This window comes from Lissotriton vulgaris, chromosome 5 (assembly GCF_964263255.1).
Source record: "Lissotriton vulgaris chromosome 5, aLisVul1.2, whole genome shotgun sequence".
Lineage (NCBI taxonomy): Eukaryota > Metazoa > Chordata > Amphibia > Caudata > Salamandridae > Lissotriton > Lissotriton vulgaris.
The window spans coordinates 1,019,307,739-1,019,330,931 of record NC_141693.1 but is presented as its reverse complement, the minus strand read 5'-3'; the positions used below and the strand labels follow the sequence as shown (position 1 = coordinate 1,019,330,931).

The 23,193-nt window shown below is 46.9% G+C and overlaps 1 protein-coding gene across 2 annotated transcripts in view; it reads left to right on the top strand.

Annotated features, from left to right (window-relative positions):
* The window catches only part of PPRC1 (PPARG related coactivator 1), a 173,927-nt gene that overhangs the window by 86,825 nt on the left and 63,909 nt on the right, over positions 1 to 23,193 (top strand). For both annotated transcript variants that reach the window (XM_086922636.1, XM_086922635.1), the window contains exon 6: positions 2,146 to 2,199. In XM_086922636.1, the coding sequence (XP_086778762.1) occupies positions 2,146 to 2,199 (54 nt within the window). The remainder of the gene's footprint in view (positions 1 to 2,145; positions 2,200 to 23,193) is intronic.

Here is a 23,193-nt window from a genome sequence, read left to right as displayed (position 1 = left end):
TAATTGTACCCCAGGGACGGAGTTAGTTTAGATGTCTTCCATGAATTCATGTTGTACACCGCACTTTATTTTTTCATCTCTTGTGTTTTGGATTAACAGTGGGGACAAAGTGATTACTTTCTATTTTTACTTTTCCCACTGTTCATTTCTGGGGTCATTCATGGAACTCAATTTACTCTAGCGCTAATAATTCTTTTGGCACAAATCATTAACCACCATGACCCTCCCTCTTCCCCCAAACCAAGGAGACCTTTCCTATAATGTTTTCAGCCTAGATTCCTGAATGAACGGCACGCCTAAACCGTTACCCTCAAGGGCTTCCCTTGAAAGTATCGAAATGTGCATTTCTTTAAATTAGTCACTTGTGAAATATCAACAAATGCAATACTTGTTGAAAACTTACAGTGCTTTTAATTCAGCTCTGGGATTTTAACAGCAGTGCATGAAAATGGTTGTTTGCCAAGAATTTACTTTCTCCTGATCTCATTTTGAACACGTACAGCCAAGCCAAAATGTCTTGTTCGCTGGCATGAAAACTGGCAACAGGGCCTTACACTGGCAAATGTAAGCCTTCATATAGAGATTTCTGCCCTGGGATGTGTACTAACCACCTTATTGTGTAGTGCAGTAAAGTGTATTGCGTTGAACTTTGATTCATCTAAATAGAGTTCTGTCCTTATAAGGTTAGACCTGAGAAATCCTTCAGACCTTTTCATTTAAACCACATGTGGAAAGGTATTTCTCTCCTATGTTGGAACGGTTTTCCCCAACGTAAAATACATTAACTTCACTTGTCTTTTATCTGGTTAATGTTGCTGATTGTGTGCAATGTGTCCTCGAGCGGTCTGTAAGTTCAGGTGCTCCGACGGACTTCAGTTTGCCTTCCTGCTTGGCTTCCCTTCCTTTTATCTCTGATCAATCCATAAGTAGACTTAATGTGTCATGGGCTCCATGTAAGGTTTTTTTTTTAGATCTTAATTTTACAGCCAAGCATGTGTAGTTTGTCACAACATAAAGTGGTTTATGTCAAACAAAATATAATCGGGCTAGTTTAAAAGGCAAAAGATCCGAACCCTGGTCTAAAACAAATGCTGCAGCACCGCATAATGTCTGGAATGATTAGTAGGTTGTATCCAATGAATAGTACATGAACTGTTGTAAAGAAATTACGCACACTATAAATCTGAACATATTAAAATAACAATGTAATTAATGACTGTCATTAGATATTTCATTTGCTCTGCTGCATTTGTTTTATACCACAGCAAGCAGAACTGTTTGTTAGAATTTTGAATATAGTATGAAATTGTTGACTGGCTTCCCATAACACATGCAAACCTCACATTAAACTGCAGGACTACGTTGGGAGTGGGCTCTAAACTTTAAATCTCTAGCTTCACAGCTCTTAAACACCATTACATCCTTGCTTGTAAATTATGATGGTTGGCATATCAATAGCTGCAAGAATGGGACTTATCAAAAACTACTTCTAATTGTGTAGTTGTGCACCTGCATTTTTACAATGCACAAGGCAGCCATCGGCTACATACGACATTCGGGCACCATGCCTGGATCAAGTCAGGCAAGCGCTCTAAAAGGGTGCTCATTAAATGAAATTCTTACGGATAAATGGAACACCTGTAAAGTCTCACGGTAAAGTTGAACAAAGTTGGTAAAACCCAACAGTTAACTGCTTTGCCTGGCCTATAATTTTATGATGACATGAATAAAGGTTGCATAGCCACTAACACACTTGTGTTAGTATTCTAGGTCACATTTCTCTTGCGGGCCCACGTCTTCTATTTTGGTAGTTGCTGTATTGGTCATAACTGCCACATTAGCTATGAAGCCAAGCTCCAACCTACTATTTTTCTGTAGGCTTGAAAGCCAAAACAAGTTTAAACGAACTGGGACGTTGCATTCTTATAAAATACTCTTGCTAAACCTCACACTAGCCTTTACTAAGAAACTGTATTGCAAGTCGGTAAAGTTTTTTGCTTCTACTCCGGGGATGCAACACATTCCAGTTCATGATTAGTACATTTTTACAGATTGCTTAGATAACTATAGAATCGAAATGTTCATACACAGCCACAAGTTTTCTTTACTATATGGTTTTAAATCTTTCTTTATTTGCCTTCATAGTTATTGAAGCTTCAGATTTAACCAGCTTGCTGGAGCAGTTTGAAGAATCTCAAGGTATGTGAAGTTTAGCATCAAGGATTGCATGATCATTTTTCTGTTGGCCACTTTTTCCTTATGAGTTGTCTTTTATGTCCTTCATGTGTGCACTTTGCTGTTAGATTAGACGACGCACATGGCAGCCACCGATTATAGGTTTTGATGTAGATGGCATAGATTGTGATTGCACTGACTAAAAGTTAAATGGCAGAAGTGAGACGTGAATGTGTTTCTGCAGACTTAGATTGCCAATTTTAGTCAGATTTACACAGGTTGTCTCCTGTCCCCGTTAGGAGTAATATTCTCAGTCAGCAAAAGTGACTTTGAGTTTTGTTTGAGTAACGTGTGGTATTTGGCTTTATGAATTTAATGCAAACCATGGCTGATCAACCTCCAGGCATGGGGTGATGAGGTGAATGCCTGATTACCACCTAATTCGAAAATCTTAGTTGAAGCAGATTGGTTTATGGGCCTCTCTGCCAAAGAGTCCTACAAACATTTTGTTTCTTTGTAGCCCTTAAATGTCTAAAATGGCTGTAGGCTTTTTTCATGCTTGATCTGTACCACTCCTTTTTAGGTGTGCTTTTTTGGCTAAGGTAGCTATTTTTCGGTTGTGGCTAGACTGAGCTTGTCTGCTGTCTTTTCGAAATTTGTTTAACTTCAGTGTGCTTACATCCCACCCATTGCTAACCGTTGGTTGGCTTCTTTGTCCCTTTCATATGCCTACTTTTATGTGTTCTGCGTGTGACTGCTCAACTTCCTGTTCGTCTGTTCCCCCCCCATGGAACATGGCCCAAGTACTTGTGCCAATCTACTGCTCGTCTTGTGGGAGCTGCTTTTTTCTTAAGCTTTAAACAGTTTTGTGAATGCAGGTTGCCTAAATCCAGCGTTTTAGCTTGTTTTTCGACATTCAGTTTATTTTCAAACCGTTTTTCTTGCAACCAAAGGCAGCCTATGGCTTTGTTTGTGCTTTATAACAAATATTTTATAGGTATAGCTTACTTTGTATGTATACACCAGATTATCACTACGCTGCTCCAACTACATCGCTCTGCGCCATGTCGCTAACTTTTAGCCATGTTGAACAGCAGCCCCTCTGCTGTACAGCATGACCAAAAAACATTGACCAAGTCATTAGCTCTCACATAGTAGAGACCTATTGGCCTTGCCTATGCTTGTTGGAATAAGGATAAACTATACCAACTTAATCCCTTTACCGATAGCTTTGAATCTTGACAAATCTATATTTCTTTGCTTAAAACTAGGACCATATAATTATGAAAAAGATTTCTACTGGGTGAAATCTAGCATTATTCAAATACTACTGCACCATTCATATGCATGTAGAGCACCCAAGGTTGTTGCTGCATCTGCTTAAAAAGGAAAATAAAAATACCTTGATAATCTTTTTCAAAATGCTCTCCTCCCTAATTGCAACTCCTTCTCTGGTTGCACCTGGATTTTCGAAACTTGTAGAATGTAGGTATTAACTCCTTTTAACTCTTGACGCCAACCTATGTGCTGTTCACTCTGTGCATGGTGCTAAGTTGGCACTCATCAGCAGCTGAGGTAGTGTGCTAGATAGTGCAGGCCTTTGATCCCTCAGCATATTGGTTCTTTTAGCTATCTGTCTCATTAGATACAATGGTCAACAGCATTCTCTCACTACATCCACTCAATACAAATGTCAGACTAATTTTTCAAGTGGTTAAAATACTTCTGTAGTAGGGGATCTCTGTGTATAGTCATAATCTAGTGAATAGTCCCGCCCATGTGCGTGGACCCCGGAGCAATCAAAAATAATCTCTTACAGTGTCAAAAAATGCAGAAATGCATAGACACTTAAGAGAGAATTTAAAGACAGATAAGCAGCCTAAAAAGGCTACACTGTCCAGTACTTCAACTAGAAGTTCCACCATAAAATCCACAAAAACAGCAAAGCCTGTACTGATTTCCCTTGCTTCACCAGCAACATCCCTCAGGAATGATGGAGAGAAGAACCTGGACAGACCAGCCCCATAGGCTGCCATTATGTGGCTTAAACAGGATACTGTGCCTTTAAGGAAACCTTCCAGAAGCTTCTCCCAGTATCCCAGAATGCATAGCAGGTCCAACTTACTTTCAGTTCTTTTTTCCGGCTCCTGCAAGCAGGACCCTGGAGCATTGAGCTCTCCCTTTTTAAGGGTTTTGTTGGTGTTTTTTACACTAATTTCGATTTTGTGTACTTTTAAAGTACTTTGGTGTCTTCTTCTTGGTCTTTTGCACACTTTAGTTGTCTATAATGCCTGCATTATTTGTCAAATGCCCGATGTGCTCCAGGAAGAAGGCCAAGTCAGACCCCCATGAGGTCTGTATCCTCTGCCTTCCTTCTTCCCACATCCCAGAGGAGTGTGAGATCTGCCGTGGGTTCACTGGCAAGACCCTGAGGGACAGGATGAAAATCAGACTTCAGGGACTCGAGGAGAGAAGGATGAAGGCACAAGGTGGGTCTGGTGGGGCTTCTTCTGCCCATGCTGAGGCCTCTGGGGGGCTCCCCAGGGGCAGGAAGTCCAGCAAACGTCATCTGTCTCTGTCTGGGTCGGTGGCTCCTACCACGACGTCGAGAGGAATGATTGCTATCTGTTCCCCTTCTCCCCAGGGCTCTGGGTCGAGACGACGTCGAGGGATGTGGACAGGCCTCCGCCGAAGTCTCCGGTGGCTGCTTCATCGTCGTCGGTGTCGACGTCGAGTGATCGCAGTCGTGTGGCCCGGCGTCTGCGCTCGTCGTCGAGACGACGCCGCCGTTGGCGAAGAGGAGATCGGCGTCGAGGGGTTCCTCGGCGTCGAGGCATGGACGGTCGACGTCGAGGCATCGACGGCGCAGGAGGTCGACGTCGAGGCATGGACGATCGACGTCGAGGCGAAGGAGACGTTCGACGTCTAGGTTGTCTCGCTCGACGTCGAGGAAGCGCAACTCGACCCCGAGGGGATGGCGCTCGCCGTCGGGTCGCCGTTCTCCGACTCCCAAGAGGCGCGGAAGGAGCGCTGACGCCAGGAGTCGCTCTGGCAAGCGTCAGGAGGCTGTGGATGACTCTCCTAGGTCTCATCCTAGTGAGGGGGGAGATTCACCGGGTTCAGCGCACTCTGCTGTGTTCACCCCGACTAAGCCTAAGTCGGTTACTCCTCCTCTCCTGCCAAGAGGGCCTCGTCCTCGATCCCCTACTCCACCACCACTGCCACCTCTTCCACCTCCTCAGGATCCTCCATTGGAGAAGCCTCCTCCAGTACCTCCGAGGACCTATTCGTTGCCAAGGTTCCCTACTCCTCCTAAAGGGACTCCTCGGCCGGGGGCGCCACCCAGACCTAAGTCTCCTGCCCCGGTAGCTCCGGCAGGGCGACCTAAGCCCAGGAGGTCGCGATCCCGCTCCGGGCGGAGAGGGAGAGAGCGCAGTCTGCACCGTTCCTCTACGAGAAGCCCAGGAGGTCGCGATCCCGCTCCGGGCGGAGAGGGAGAGAGCGCAGTCGGCACCGTTCCTCTACGAGATCGAGGCGGCGCCACAGGAGGCGAGAGTCGCGGTCCTGCACGGATTCCTCCGGGACCAGATCTTTCTCCCCAACGTTGTCGGACTCGCCAGGGACAAGGGTGTCCCCAGTGGACGATATCAGTACCTTTCAGGACGTACTCTTGAGGGGGGCGGCGAAGCTCGGGATCACGGTGACGGCTCCAACACAGACGACGTCCGTGATCTTTGAGACACTTCACAAGAGGCACCTGTCCCGCCCTCTTCTGCCGCTCGTGCCAGGTTTGGAGGAACCAGCAAAGGAACTGTTCCTTACGCCTGCAACTACGAAGGCCGCTCCGTCCCGCCTTCTTAAGAAGTACAGGGCTCCGGACTCTGACCCGGCGTTTCTGAGAACTGACCCGGTGCCAGACTCCATGATTGTGACGGCGGCCAGGAAGCAGCACTCGACCTCCCCGTCTTCTACTGTTCCTCCGGATAAGGAAAGTCGTTGGATCGACTCCAATGGGCGAAAGGCCTGTGGGACGGCCTCTACGTCCATGAAGGCCGCTAGCGACGCGGCCCTGCTGGGACGTTATGATCGTGCGCTGTGGGAGTCCCTACAACAGTTTGCGGATCTCCTTCCGAAGGATCGGAGGGAGGATTTCCTGGAAGTCCTGAAAGAGGGGATGCTGGTCTCCAATCAAGTAATCAGCGCGGCTGCTGATGCCTCGTTGCTGGCGGCCCATGGTTATTGTCATGGGATTAATCAGAGACGCCATGCCTGGCTTAGACTGACGTCCCTCAAGCCGGAGGCACAGCAGAGAGTTGCTAATCTGCCCTTCTCGTGGGAGACCCTCTTCGGGAAGCACGCGGACGATGAAATGGCCCGCTTGAAGGCGGAGGCGGAGACCTTGACGGCGGTGGGCTTGGAGAAGCCCAAGGACAAGAAGAGCTACCGCCGGTTCCAGAGGAGGTTCGGGGCGCAGGGCCGAGGGCGAGGACAGGCTGCGGGTCAGCAACAGCAGCAGTACCGCAGGCCCTTCCAAAAGCGCCAGAAGGGTAGGGGAGGCAATCAACACTCTACCGCGAACAAGGGCGCAGCAGGGTCTCGACCCTGAGCTGTTACTTCCCCCTCGTCCATTACCCGCTCCGGTGGGGGGGGGAAGCATTCAATCTTTTCTGGCAGAGTGGAGAAAAATTACTCCGGACAAGTGGGTGCTGAATATTGTTTGCAATGGATACAGTCTTCGGAGGGATCGCTGGAGGAGGGCTGATGAACCGGTCAGCTCGCAGTATCAACTGCGCGAGCTCCAGGCGGAGGCCGATATCTTGTTAAGGAAAAGGGCGATAGAAGACGTACCTCTGTCTCAGAGAGGAAGAGGTCTGTACTCCCGATTCTTTCTGGTCCGCAAGAAGGACAAGAACGAGTTCAGGCCCATTCTGGATTTGCGACAGGCAAACAAGTGGATTCGCAGAGAAGTTCCGCATGCTGTCGTTGCATCAGATTTATCCTCCGCTACAACGGGGAGACTGGCTGTGTGCCATAGACCTACAGGATGCTTACTTCCATGTGCCCATTGCACACAAACACCGGAAGTTCCTGCGATTCCAAGTCGGCGCCAATCACTATCAATACACAGTGTTGCCGTTCGGACTGAAGTCTGCACCCAGAACATTCTCAAAGTGCATGGCGGTGGTGGCCGCACACCTGCGGAAGAACAAGGTGTTTGTCTACCCGTACCTGGACTTGGATTGGTTGATCAAGGCCTCCTCGGAAGCTCAAGCGCACTTCCAGAAGACGTGCGTTCTCTTGAACAAGCTGGGGTTGCACATCAACATGTCCAAGTCTGTCCCGACTCCGGTCCAGTGCATACAGTACTTGGGAGCCTCAATCGATACGCTGTCAGCAAGCGTGTCTCCTTCGGAGAAGCGACGGCGATCGATCCTTCGGAAGGCTCAGGCTCTTATGACCGCTCCATCTACAACAGTGAGGACGGTGTCTTCTCTACTGGGGTCGATGGCCTCTTGTATCTTCCTCACTCCCCATGCAAGACTTCACATGAGACCTCTGCAGGAGTGCTTGGAGGACCAGTGGGACCAGAGGAAAGGATCTTGGGACGACAAGATACGACTGCCTCTGCATGCTCTTCAGTCTCTGAAGTGGTGGTGTTCAGCGGAGAATCTCCTCAGAGGGGTTCCCTTCCACAAGGACATTCCTACTCAGACGATCGTGACGGATGCTTCTCTCCACGGCTGTGGAGCGCATTCGGGAGACTTACAGATTCAAGGTGCGTGGTCTCCGATGGAGTCCACTTATCACATCAATTTCCTGGAACTCAGAGCTGTTCACTTGGCGCTGAAGGCCTTTCATCCGTCCTTCCGGACCAACTCTCTGCTTGTACAGACGGACAATACTACCACGATGTATTACCTCAACAAGCAGGGGGGGTCGAGATCGCGCACCCTGTCTCGGGAGGCGCAGACGATCTGGCATTGGCTTCTGGCAAGAGGATTGACGATAACGGCCACCCATCTGCCAGGTGTGCAGAATGTTCAGGCGGACGCACTGAGCAGACTGATTCAGGAAAACCACAAATGGGTCATAAACGACGACGTGCTAGGAGAAGTCTTCGACAGGTGGGGGACTCCAGACGTAGATCTGTTCGTCACCGCCGAAAACAGCAAATGCCGAGACTTCGCCTCCAGGTACTACCAGCAGAGGACGCTGGGGAATGCACTCTGGATCAACTGGTCGAACAGCTTTGTGTACGCTTTTCCACCCATTCCCCTGATTCCAGCGGTGCTGATCAAGCTGTCCCAATCCAGGGCGCGGATGATCCTGATTGCCCCGGAATGGCCCAGACAGTGGTGGTTCACGGACCTTCTACACCGGTCTCTCCTTCCGCACATACGGCTGCCGTGCAGGCCGGACCTTCTCACGAAGTTCGGGGGACAGATGTTGCACCCGAACCTCTCCTCTTTGAGTTTGGCGGCATGGCTTTTGAGATAGTGCAATATGGCCATTTGAATCTCCCAGACAATTGCATGGACATTCTGAAGGAGGCTAAGCGACCTTCCACTAGGACTTCCTATGCTTACAAGTGGAAGAGGTTCTGTATCTGGTGCAAGTCTAAGAACTATGACCCAACGACATGCAAGGAAGACGTCATCCTTCCTGATCTTCTACATTTGGCGCAGTCTGGCCTTAACTTTCATTCCATTAAGGTTCATCTCGCTGCCTTGACTGCCTACAGGAAATGCTCTTCACAGACTTCCTTCTTCCAGATCCCTGTGGTCAAAGATTTCTTGGAAGGCTTGAAGAAAGTATTCCCTCCTGTCGGGCTTCCTTCGCCTTCATGGGATTTGAATGTGGTGCTGTCCAGATTGATGAAGGAGCCTTTTGAACCTATTCATAAGGCTTCGTTGCAGCACCTGTCCTGGAAGGCGGCGTTCCTCGTGGCCATTACATCGGCCCGCAGGGTGAGTGAAATTCAGGCGTTGTGTTGCCAAGAACCTTATACTGTATTTCATGCTGCTAAGGTTGTTATGCGTACTCACCCTAAATTTCTTCCCAAGGTTATTTCTGATTTTCATATCAACCAGACTATAACTTTGCCTACGTTTTTTCAGATCCTTCATCTCCAGCGGAAAGGTCTTTACATTCCCTGGATGTCAGGAGGGTGTTGAAATTTTATCTGGATAAAACCAAGGATATTCGTAGGTCAGAACAATTATTTGTCAATTATGGATCTGTCAGGACGTGTTTTGCTACCCCTAAGCAGTCCATCTCTAGGTGGATTGTGTCCTGCATACAGCTGTGTTACCAAAAAGCTAATAAGACCTTAGGGGGTAAGCCTAAGGCTCATTCCACCAGAGGTAAAGCTGCCACGACAGCTTTACTCCGTAATGTTCCGATTGCAGAGATCTGCAAGGCGGCCACTTGGAAGTCGGTTCATACCTTTGCTAAGCATTACTGCCTGGACACTGATGCCAGGGCAGACGCTCAGGTTGGGCAGGCTTCGCTGCGGAATTTATTCGCACTATAGTGGTTGTTTCTGTTTCTCCACCGCCGCTTTGGTGTGGGGATGGGCTTGCCATTCTATTCACTAGATTATGACTATACACAGAGATCCCCTACTACAGAAGGAGTAGTTTCTGTCCTGTAACTCCAGTTCTGTAGTAGGGGTATCTCTGTTATAGTCATAAGCGCCCTCCCGCCTCTCCGGTGGAGAATTCTTCATGTAAATAATGCTACAGGTCTGGTGTTTTTTACGCCTTCAAAAAGAACTGAAAGTAAGTTAGACCTGCTATGCATTTTGGGATACTGGGAGAAGCTTCTGGAAGGTTTCATTAAAGGCACAGTATCCTGTTTAAGCCACATAATGGCAGCCAATGGGGCTTGTCTGTCCAGGTTCTTCTCTCTATCATTCCTGATGGATCTTGCTGGTGAAGCAAGGGAAATCTGTACAGGCTTTGCTGTTTTTGTGGATTTTATGGTGGAATTTCTAGTTGAAGTACTGGACAGTGTAGCCTTTTTAGGCTGCATTATCTGTCTTTAAATTCTCTCTTAAGTGTCTATGCTTTTCTGCATTTTTTGACACTGTAAGAGATTATTTTTGATTGCTCCGGGGTCCACGCACATGGGCGGGACTATTCACTAGATTATGACTATAACAGAGATACCCCTACTACAGAACTGGAGTTACAGGACAGAAACTACTCCTTCCTCTGACTCGAACCCATCCTCCACATTCAGCCCTATTGTGGGGTCATTCCTCTTTAATATCCATTAGACTCGCGGTGGGTATCCTCATCATACCACTGTATATCTAACCTAGTGACCTGCAAATATTTCACTGTCACTGGGCTGTTTCAGTGATTTTTAGTGTTATCTGCCCCAAGCGGGGGCAGAAAACCACTAAAAACCAGGAATAGTTTGTGTGTGAGAGAACAAGGAGTTTGGCTAGCTGACTGCGTGTGCTGACCTTTGTCTGGTATTTTACTGGCTGTGTGGACCTGAACTTGGTTAATGGTGTGTTTGGACTTGTGCTTAATGACTCTGTGGGTAGATTGGCGGTTGCCTGGGGGTGTGCATGGACTGGTGCTTGGCTGCGTGCGTGGATGGCGCTTGGCTGGCTGCATGCGTGGATGATGCTTGGCTGGCTGCGTGCGTGGATTGCGCTTGGCTGGCTGCGTGTGTGGATTGCGCTTGGCTGGCTGCGTGTGTGGATTGCGCTTGGCTGGCTGCGTGTGTGGATGGCGCTTGGCTGGCTGCGTGTGTGGATGGCGGCTGGCTGCGTGTGTGGATGGCACTTGGCTGGCTGCGTGTGTGGATGGCGCTTGGCTGGCTGCGTGCGTGGATGGCGGTGTGCGTGTACTGACTCTTAACTGGCGGTGTGGCTTGCATGGATCCTGGAGTGTTTTCTTACTTCGAATAACTAGCAAACCTCAAATTTAATTGTCACATTCTCCTTTCAATTCTGTGTGCCACTTTGTAGGATCACTTTATGGCACTAATTTCCTACCACCCAGCGTTTGGCCTCCCAAGAAAAAATGATACCTCACTTGTGTGGGTGCCCAAAGTAGCGCCAACCTAAAAACAAACTGCACAACTTTCCCAACAAGATGTTAGAGGGAAATGGGACGTTTTTAGCTCAATTTGAGGTTTGCAGTGAATTCTGTTAAGGAAAATGTTGGGTTTTTTAGGTTTCCCTACATGTCTTGAAGCCTGGGACCAAAAACATAGGTGCCCGCATATCTATCCCAAAACTACCTAGTTTTTCAAGGGGTCGCATGTGTTTTTGGTCCCAGACCCAGCGGCCATCTAGAGAAGCCTAGACACCCAGCGGGGTTCATGGAAGTGTGGTTGGCATGGATCTTCCAGCATTTTCCTACCCAGAATCCCTTGCAAACCTCTAACCTACCTAAAAAGTTACATCACATTGTCCTCACTCTGCTATGTTAGTGGACTCTTGTATAGCGCATGACTCACCTGGGGGCATCTCGGCGCTTACCTAGAAGATAACAAGAAAGAAGTCCGGGAAAGAGCTGCACAAAAAGGGAAACCAGATTAAAACAAAAAAGCTTTAAGTTGTTTTCTAAAAGCCAGATAGGAGGTAGATTTACGTAAAGCCTCTGGTTAAGAGTTCCAATACTTGGGAGCAATATATGAAAAAGCTCTGCCGGTACCGGTAAGACGAATGCGGGGGGTCTTCAGGAGGGCTAAAGAATTTGGCCATAGATTGCGCCCAGACACCTGCTTACAGAGCTTTTTTTGCAAATATTTTATTTATAAAGTTTTATATAGCGTGAACTTGATCCTGAAAGGATATCAGAGCACTTTACAGTTGGATGGAGAGGAAGGTAAGATCAGTCAGACAAAAATGGTGAAACTATGCATAGAATCAGATGGTGCAAACTTAACCGATCCGATCTAATTCAGGGTTAACACAGTGGGCTAGTCAGTGATAAGATGACATCAGGGAGTGATGATACATAAAGATGTAAGGGGAGGGGAATAGTTGTAACAAACAGAATTATTAACCAATGCTGTAGTAATTGCAGCGCGATTAGGGTCCATCGTGTTTAGGTAAGAACTTATTCATGAGGAATCTTTTTGCTTCCACTTTGAAAGAATCCTTGGAGGAGATTCTATTAATTCCCGGTGGAAGAGTTCCAAATTTTTTGTGCAACGCCAGAAAATGCTCGTTGGCATGTTCTCTTTTTACAAAAGATCTGAGGTTTCAAGAGGAGTGAGTTGGCACTCCTAGACGGTCTACCCCCTCCTGATAGTACTAGTTTTTGCGCCAGGTAGTTGGGGGTTTTGAAGTGAATGGCTTTGTGAGATAGGCAGGCGATCTTCAGTTGAATTCTAGCTTCAAAGGGCAGCCAGTTTAGAGATTTTAAGACCGGGGAGAAGTGGGCATTTCTCTTGGTGTTCGTGATCAATCTGGCCGCTGCGTTCAGTGAAGCCTTTAAGGGGGCCAGCGTTTATTTGGGGAGGCCAAATAACGTAGCACTGCCATAATCCAGCTTCGGCAGAACAAGCGTTGGACCACTTACTTGAAGTCAGATTTAGGTAGGAAGGGCTTGAGATTCCTGAGTGTTCTCAACACGTGGTTAGCACTCTTGCACACGTTGCTAATATGGGTCTTCATATTCAGATGCTTGTCCAAGGTGATTCCTAGAGATTTCGCTGAATCGATAATGCGGGGGGGAGCAGTTGAAAGCGGTGAGTTGGGTCAACCAGAGGTCTATTTTAGGAGTATGTTTCGGGGGGGAAATGAGGAGGAATTCAGTTTTGGATGTATTTAACAGGAGATGGTTTTCCGTTAACCGGTTTTGGGTAGTCAGTAGTGTGGAATTGAGTGAAGTGAAGTCATCTAGGGAGGAGATTTTCAGGTAGTTGGGTGTCGTCTGCATACATGTGGAAGCAAATGTCCAAGGACATTAGTTAAGGTTTCAAGGAACAAATTGAAAAGAATGGAAGAAAGGGAGGACCCTCGTGGAACCCCCATGTTGACTGGGGATGGCAGGGAAAGGGAGTGGTTAGCTTTAACTCTTTGTGACCTGTGCTGCAGGAAGGATGAAAACCACAGAATCACCTGACTGAAGAGGCCCATCCTTTGTTCAAGAGTGAATAAAAGGTTGTCATGATTGACAGGGCCAAAGGCGGAGGAGAGGTAGAGTAGGATTCATTTCGATCAAGCATCATTAAGATGTCATCCATCACATGCGTGTGAGTTGATTCTGTGCTATGCCCACTCCTAAAACCAGATTGGTGTTGTCCAGAAGATTGAAATTTCCGATATGAGCACAAAGGTAAGACTGGACGCATTTTTCAAGGAGTTTGGCTAGTGTAGGGATACTGGAGATAGGTCAGAAGTTGTTAAGATCTGTACTGTCTACTGTTGATTTTTTAAAATAGGTGTTACTTGCGCCTCTTTTAGGCAATCCGGGATCGTTCCTTGTGACAGAGATGCAATGACTATCTTTGTTCAGAAGGGGGAGATTTCATCCTTAATTTCTTTGAAGATGGTGGGAGGTAGCGGATCATTAAAGTGATTTGATGGGTTAATACTCTGAAGAACCATTTGATCTCATTTCAGTTAGGGGAATAAATGTATCCCAGGAGGCGGTGTTCTTGATACCCCATCTGACTGGTTCTGCCTTGTCTAACAAGGCCAGGGGGTGCAGGCTAATTATGTAGCAATAGAGCCATCCTGGTCTCCAAATCGATGTTAATAAGTCTAGATTTCTCCGTGAAGATGGCAGCCAGATCATCACAAGAGGGAGGGATGACTGTTGCAGCTGGATTTATTTATTTATTTATAAAATTTCTAGAGCGCACAAATACCTTTCGGTGTCTCGGCGCTGGAGTTCGTTAAGATTGCAGGGAGCTCTTGCAGAAACTTACTGGTTAAAAAGACAAGTTTTTATGTGCTTCCGAAATAGAAGTAAGGAAGAACTTGATCTGCTATTAAGGGGGAGCTGATTCCACAATTTAGAGGCAGCAACTGTGAAACGTTTGTCACCCCATGTTGCTTTCCTCGTGCGTGGAATATCAAGTAGCTGAGATGCCGCAGAGCGTAAGGAACGATTGGGTTTATGGAAAATGATGGATTTTTTTAGGAAGTCCGGTCCGGTATTGTTCAATGTTTTGTAAATGATGCACAGAGCCTTAAACTTTGTGCGGCTTCTGACAGGCAGCCAATGTAGTTGGCGAATGATGGGAGAGATGGATGAAAATTTGGGTGTACCGGTTAGGATTCTTGCAGCAGCATTTTGTACGAGTTGTAATTTATTCATGACTTGTTCCTGTGCATTTAGCCATAGTCCGTTGCAATAATCAAATTTTGAGAGGACTAGCGTAGACATTAGGGTTTTACCTGAGTTTGGAGGAAAAAACGGGAGAAGCTTCTTTACCATTCTCAAGGTATAAAAGGACGCTGAAACCAATGCGTTGGCATGGCTAAGGAAAGTAAGCTTATTATCGAATAGAACTCCGAGGTTCCTAACTTTTAGCACCGGGAGAGGTGGATCTCCCAGCTCTGCTGGCCACCAGACTGGTGACCAAGACGGGGTCAGGTCGCCAAAGAGCATGACCTCCGTCTTATCGGAGTTTAATTTTAAGCAGTTCTGGTCCATCCAGGTGCAAATCGCTCTCATTCCTTCCTGGAAGTTAGCGGCCACTGCAGCTCCATTTCTATGAATAGCCAGGACTAATTGAGTGTCATCGGCGTATGATGTTATTCCTATGCCGAATGACTTAATCACCCTCGCTAAGTCCGATACATAGATATTAAAAAGCGTCGGACTTAGCGAGGAGCCCTGAGGAACTCCACAAGGCAGGGTGAAATCAGGCGAATAATAGCTACCCAATTTCACAGACTGTTCTCTGTCTGATAAAAAAGATGCCAGAAGAGTCTTAGCTTTGCCTTGGATGCCCATGGCATCGACACGGTCTATCGAGATGTTGTGATCGACCGTGTCGAAGGCAGCCGATAGATCTAGAAGTATCAAAATTGCTGTGCCGCCTTGATCTAGAATTATTCTAACTTCTTCAGTTGCTTTTATCAGGGCGGTTTCGGTGCCGTGCCCCTTTCTGAACCCAAATTGGGTCTCATCTAGTAGGTTGTTGTTATCAATAAAGCTTGAAAGTTGTAAATTCATTGCTTTCTCAAATACCTTTAGAAGGATAAGGAAGCGAGGCAATGGGACGATAGCTTTTTAACTCTGCTGGATTTAGTGTTGATTTTTTTAGAAGGGGCTTCACGATGACTTTCTTCCAGAGTTTTGGGTAATCTCCAGTCTGGAACATCGTGTTACAAATATGGGTAAGCACCGGGGCTACCTGATCAGATGCTAATTTAAGAATGCTTGGGGGGCAAGCGTCCATAGGAGATCCTGATTTGACTGCATTCATAATTTCCTCTATAGATACTTGAGAGAGTGAGGAGAATGAATCCAGGGTAGGTCTGGTAGGTATATAAGGAGCAGCTGGGCCTGCTGTAACATCAGAAGTTTTTTTTGTAAAGTTATCAAAGATATCTGTTACTTTTCCTTTAAAAAAATCAGCAATTTCATTACAGAAGGCTTGAGAAGGTTCTATGGAATCGGGAACCGTGGGGTTGGATAGTTTTTTTACCACCTGGAATAACTGTTTGCTTGAATTTTGAGCTGATTCTATTTGTGTGGTGTAAAAGTTACATTTTTCCTTAGTGAGAAGTTTTTTATAGTTTTGCAGGGCTGTCTTGTATCTCTCTTTATCGTTGTTGTCATAGTTCCTACGCCAGCGTCTCTCTAGATTACGACACCTTTGTCTCTCGAGCCTTAGTAGTTCGGAGAACCAAGGAGCAGAAGGTTTATTCCGGTTAGGCTGCAGTTTTTTGACAGGTGCCACATAATCTAGTGCGTTGTTCAACCAGCGCACATAGTTATTGGAAGTTTCACCTGGATCATTTGATTCTTTGCATTTAGTGGCTTTGAGTACATTATTAAAAACATGGTGGTCAATATTTTTCCAATCACGACATTTAATTTGTGAGCGTGCAGATGGTACGCCGTGTTTACGTTTCCTGATTAATATAGAGAATACGACTGCCGAATGATCAGTCCAGGTGAGTGGAATCACCATAGGTTGAGTCATGCATACGTTGTTAGTGAATAGTCCGTCCAAGATATGACCGGCTTGGCGGGTGGCTGAGGAGACTCGTTGTTCTAAGCCTACAGTTTGAAATCCGAGATAATCTTGATGGAATCTTTATCAGCCTGATTTTCTAGATGAAAATTAAAATCACCCAGTATTGTGTATTCTGTATAGGCAGCTACTGGTTCTAATAGAGGATTGAGAGCTTCCAGGAAAGATGTGCGTGAGGTGGGAGGTCGGTAAAGTAATGTGCCTTTAAAGGTTTGAGTGGGAGAAAGAGTAAAGGTGAAACATAAGGCTTCCATGGAATCGTGGATCATTGGTTCAGTTTTTAGAGCCAGGTTAGCACGATGTATGATTGCTAAACCACCCCCTCTTTTTCCAGAAGATCTATCTAGTCGGGTGACATAATAGCCATCAGGGGTAGCTATGTTAAAATCCGGGCCAGAGGCAGAGTCTGCCCAGGTCTCTGTAATGAACAGTATGTCAAGATTTTGGGTGGCTATAAGTTCAGCGACCTCATACCTATGTTTGACAAGGATGGTTGGGGCTTCCACCGATTGTTGTTTAACCAGTTAAAACAATTTCTTGGGTCGATTAGATGCTTGGATAAGTTGGGATCTGAAATATTCCGCTTTAGCTGTCTTGATTTAGTTTGTTATAAGCGCTTCTTGCTGATCGTAGGGTTTTTAGATGGTCTGCAGAAGGTGTGGATCTCCAGGAACGTTCAATGGCCCTTAGATTGCGACGTTCTGAGTTTAGGTTGCCATTGAACCAAGGTTTAGATCTTTTAGTAGCTGCATTCTTTTGTTGGAGTGGCGCTATAGAATTTATGATACTGGCAATAGAGGAGTTGTCGTAATCTGTGAGTGCATGGACTTCAAGTGTTTCCCCTTTGGCAGAAAGGGCTCGCTTACAGAGGGTTGCTAGGTCAGCTGTGTTGATATCTGAGGTCCCTTTTCCATATCTTTGATTTAGTTGTTTGTGTTTTACACTGGAGGACCTCCGAGTTGAGATGGAATATAATGATGTGGTGATCCGACTAGTCACAAGGTATGATGGAGTCCAGAGTGATGTTATGATCTTAGGAGATGATGTCTAAAGTTTCCCCTTTAGTGTGTGTGTGGGTTGATCACAATGTTGAGTCAATTTGTGATCATTCAAGGAGGACTTAAGGCATGATACTGCTTGGTCATTAGTATTTGACCAATGTAGGTTAAAGTCCCCAAGGTTAATGTGGGGCTGGACTGAGTCCTCGTTGCCAGAGATGATTTCCATTAATTATTCAATGAAGGGGCGTTTGTCGCCTGGAGGGTGATAGAAAGTGTGTAATTTGCAGACCGATTGGTTGTTACTAGAGATGTTGAAGCAAAGGTATTCATAATTAGCTGGCGAGGAGGGCTCTGCGAAGGAGACCGCAAGTGTTCCTATGTATACAGGCAAGACCACCACCCTGCTTCCTCACTCCAGGCGGATTATGTCATGTGAGGGGGGCACCAAGAGGTCTAAGATTGGGGTAGACGAAGGGTTGAGCAAGGTTTCAGTGAGGATAATGATTTCTATCTCATTATTTTGTATGTAGTCGAAGATTTCAGATGTGTTTGTTGGCAGACCAGCAATTGAGTAGTATGCACTTGAGTGGAGCCGGCGTGAGGGTGGGCGGGGTCTGAATGATGTTTACTCTCGAGGTTGCCATTATTTATAGTTCTGAGGTTGTGGTAGGGTTCTCTGTTAGGGTTGGAATGAATGGTTTGAAATATACCCTTTGGACTAGAGTTGCTATCTGTGTCAGACTGGTAAGACTTGAGCAGGCTGTCCATTTCATTGGGCGTAAGGCTGGATGATCTTCTTGGACAAAAGAGGCTGAGTTGGGTAGGGGAATGGAATCGAAGATAGAAGAGGAAGAGGGATGGTCAAGTGGGGCTGTATCAATAGTGCTGGCGGGGGTTCTTAGCCGGTTATGGCTAGAGAGGAGGGGGCTTAACAACGGGAGATAATAAAGTGAGAGGGATTTCAAATCATGGAGTTCGAGGGAGAAGAGGTGCATCTGGAGGGAGATATCGTCCAAGTGTGCCAGCAAATCTGGGTATTGGGAAAGGGGGGGGAAGTTGAGCAAGTTTAGTGTGGAGATCTGTGGAGGGGGGTGGGTGTCTCCGTTTGTTCGAGGCGGTAATGGGTGAATGAATGAGAGGGATGTCCCTGAATATATTCGGTGTACCAGGATGCATTGTCCAGGAGGATGATTGAAAAACAGGAGAAGGGGGGTAGGGTGTTGAATTGTCGTTGAGGGGACAGAAGTGTTAATAGGAGATCCCCGAGGGGAGGAGGGGTTAGGTTGTTGTGTATTAGAGGGGTCGGTAATAGAGATGAGATTCCCAAGCGGTGGATTCGTCACAGAGTATTAGGGGTGTATCAGCCAACCATGGCACGGAGGTTGGAAGTAATAGTAAGGTTACTGGCCGTGAGATATTTATTTTGTGCCGTTCAAGGACTGGCAGGGGCCAAGGAGGGGTAGTGAGAGAGGAGGAAGGTGAGGCGGAGGAGGAAATGAGGGCATCTGTTTGGGGTGGCCTTGCGGTAGTTACGTTATGTTATGTTATTTATACTTATAACGCGCACAGCTGCCCCAGCGAAAGGGCGTCCTGGCGCTTTGACAAGGTACACACAACACAACACCGATAAAAGACCAGAAAGGCCACAGAACACAGTTTGAGAGCTAAACAAATAAAATGGTCTTGATGGCACGTCTAAACTGAAGGTCATTAAGAGCCCGGATATGAAAAGGAAGAGCATTCCACCACTTCGCCGCTAGCACTCGAAAAGAACGGCCACCAGCTCTACTCAGCCTGAAGCGCGGAACCACTGCCAGATTCTGACCCAGAGATCTGAGGGTTCGCGGGGGTACATACGGTATCAGCAGGTTCTCCAGAATTTGGGGAGACGTGCCCTTGAGGATTTTAACCGCAAGGCATAGTACCTTGAATTGAATCCTCTGGTTTACGGGGGAGTTAATGGAGAGAATGCAACGATTTGGAGACCGAGCACCGCCTTGGCAGACCTATCACCACTCTGGCTGCAGCATTTTGAACTCGCTGCAGCCGGGTGAGTTCTGACTGATTAATCCCAGCCAAAAGCGAGCTGGCATAATCCAGCCGGGATAGCACTGATGCTTGACCCACCAGTTGCCTGGTGGGTGCATCAAAGAATTTAAGGATAGGTCTTAGACCTCTGATGCCATAGCATGTAGCCGCCACCTTCTTGGTGTGACAAATGAAGCTGAGGGTCGGGTCAAGCCAAACCCCTAGATTTTTTTATCTCCGATGCTGGAGAGGGGGTCACACCCAGTTCAGAGGGCCACCACTTGTCGCCCCACAACTCCGTCTGCTTGCCGACCACCATAACCTCGGTCTTCTTGGTTTTTAACTGGAGACAGTTGGAATTCATCCAGTTGGCCACTGCCCGTAAACCGTCACGGAACCTGGGAGCCACCATGTCTGAGTTCCCACTCAACGTGACCGCCAGCTGCGTATCATCTGCATATACCATCGTCAAGCCCCATTGCTTGACGACAGCAGCCAGTGGCCTCACGTAAAGATTAAATTGTGTGGGACTTGACGATGAACCCTGAGGGACCCCCAGGTCCAACGGATAGGATTTAGACTTGCCAGGCGTGATCGCAACCTGAAATGACCTTTCAGCAAGAAAAGAGCGAAACCAACATAAGGCGGAACCCGTGACACCTACTTCTTCTAGTCGCTGGAGCAGGATCCTGTGCGAGACCGTGTTGAACGCGGCACTGAGATCTAATCGCAGTAGTGCCGCTGTCCGACCCGCATCAAGCACAGAACGCAGATGTTCGACCATAGAAAGTAGGGCCGTCTCCGTGCTGTTGCCCGCACGGAACCCATTCTGGGTAGGGTCAAGAATGTTGGCCCTGGCAAGAATTCAGTTCACATGGGCCTCAGCGACTTTCGTAGCCCAAGGGAGCAAGGAAATAGGGCGGTAGTTCTCGGGGTTTGAGGGGGTCAAGGGTAGCCTTCTTCAAAATAGGTGTAACTACAGCCTGCTTCCACCTAATGGGAACTACACCTGAGGAAAGTGACAGATTAATCACAGAAAGCACCGGAGTGCAACATAACTGCGACATATTCTTAAGCTGAGCCGGTTTCAACGGATCTGCAGGAGATCCTGACTTAATTTTAAGGCTCAGGGAGTCGAAGGCCTCCATAGATAGGGAGGGCAGGGAAGTTAGTGTTGAGTCTTATGGTACAGGGCCCATTCCGTTGATTGCTTTAAATCTTAAAGATCTTTTTTTCATTGAAAGCCAGTGAAGCTCTCTGAGCAAGGGGGGTGATGGGGACCCAGGGGGACGGTGTAGAACCATCCTTGCTGCAGAATTTTGGATAACGAAGTTTGGCTAGCATGGTTTCACCCACTTCAGCCAATAGTTTGTTCCCGTAGTCGAGGCGGCTCATAACCATCGCCTGGAACACCGTTCTACGATTGTCTAATGGCAGGTAGGGGAGTATCCTACGTAGGAGGCGAATACTGTAATAACAGGAACCATTGATGTTCTTGATATTGTCTTTCATGGTCAACTTGTGATCCAATTGTATTCCCAGGCTTTTTACTGAGGAGATGGGACTGGGGGCCACTTCCAGCTGGGATGGCCACCAGTCGACCATACAGATGCTGGCGGCTCTTCCAAGGAGCATAAGTTAGGGTTTTCCGGGATTGAGTTGGAGGCAACGTTCAGTCATCCATCTTGAGGTGGCAAGCATTCCTGCAGAGAAGCGCAATTTCTCTTCAAGTGGATTGGAGCCTATTTGGGGAAAGTTGTGGTATCACCGGGCCGCCACAAATTTCCTGCCACCCAGCGTTCCAGTCCTATTCCCCCTCTCCCCCATTCCAGGTCTCCCAATAATAATTGTACCTCACTTGTGCTGGTAGGCCTCATGCCGACGACAGGAAATGGCCCAAAACGTGTACTGTGGAGACTTCAAAATTATCGATAGGGTGTTTTCCTTTTGTACGCACTAGACCTACCAACACAAGTCAGGTAACCTTTTTATTGCAAGACCTGGGGGAATGCTGGGTGGGTGGAAGTTTGTGGCTCCCCGTAGATTCCTGAACTTTCCATCCCAGTAAAGTGAAGAAAACGTCTTTTTGCCACTGAGGTGTGCAAAGGATTCTGGATAACAGACCCTGCTGAGAGCCACACAAGCCACCCCATCCTGGATTCCCTGGGGTGCCTATTTATTTAAAAAAAATGTACATGCTTGCTAGGTTCCCCTAGGTGCCATCTGAGCGAGGGTCCAAAATCCACATTTAGTCACATTGCGGATAAAAAGGGTCAATTTTCCCAGTAAAAATGATGGGTCCAGGTTGCGTTTTGGGCTGTGTCCTGTCATGGGCACTAGGCCTACCCACACAAGTGAAGTACCATTTTTATCAGGAGACTTGGGAGAACACAAAAGCTGAACAAGTTTTATTACCAATTGACTTTCTATGCATTTCTGCTTTCCTAATGTAAGACCAGGGGTAAAAAAAAGTTATTTTGAAAAATGTCCTCTAATTCACATGCTAGTATGTGCACCCACAATTTCAGAGATGTGCAAATAACCACTGCTTCTTCTAAACTCTATATTTTGTTCCCATTTAGGAAACACATAGGTTTCCTTGATACCTATTTTTCACATATTTTACCAAATTATTTTATTACATACCCAAAACACAATGAAAACACATTGCAAGGCGCAGCTCAGTTATTGGCTCTGGGTAACTTGGGTTCTTGTTGAACCTACAAGGCCTTTGGATCCCTGCAACCAGAAGGGTTCAGCAGACGCAACAGTATATTGCTTTAAAAAACATGGGCTATGTCCCAGTAAGTTGCCAACACTGTGTAGAAAAATGTTTCTGACAAGTCTCCCTGTTCCTGAAAGCTGGAAAGGTGGTGAATTTAGCACCACAAACCCTTTGTTATCATTTGCAGGGAAAAAACAAACACTTTCTTCTGCAGCACTTTTCCCCTAGGTTTCCCCCAAACCCCCAAATTTAGCTGTATTTTGTGTAATTTCTCGGTCCCTTCCAGTGGAATACACGAACCCATGGTACCTTAAGAATCCTCAGGATGTTAAGACGCACATTTGGCGTGAATACCTTATGTGGACAAAGGGGTACAGGGGCCTAAGCACAAATTACCCCAAATAGCCATAAAAGGGCTTGTCATCGGGGCGGGGAAGGCCTAGCAGCGATGGGGGTTTAATAGTCCGTTGGCTTGGGCATGCACCAAGGGTACCACAAACAAATGGATATTTTGACATTTATTTTAAGTCTGCTGGTTAAACCATTTCTTGTTCCAATGTTAAGGCTTTAAATGGAGGGTCATGGGCTCATAGACATTTTGATCAATGCTTTTGGGGCCTAACATTTTTTCCCTTCCCTTGTGATTTCTATGAGCTTTTGCAACTTTTTATTCCTTTTTCCCTTCTAAACGTTGAGCATTTGTTTGCCTGGAACCTACCGCATTTAATAGTTGTGAAAGGTGGGGGCTTGGGCCGCCCCAATAAAGTTATTTGAGAGCCCTGTAATTAATTATAACTGTCACTTTAACTTGCTTTACTGTTCTCGCCACCCTGAGCTCATCAATTTGGTATTTTGTATACCCCTTAGCACAGAAACATTCCTGAGCTCCTCCCTCTGTGAGGGGTTTGTAGCCCATACAGTGAGAAGCCATCATGGTACGAGGAGGTTCCCAATGATGAAGCATGCCACATACAGTGCATGAGGGAAACTGTCCTATAAAAGTGACTTTCCACGTCGGGTTTCCAGCTAAGGTACAAATGCTCCTAGACCAAAGGGTTCCGTTGTGGTTAGGGGAGT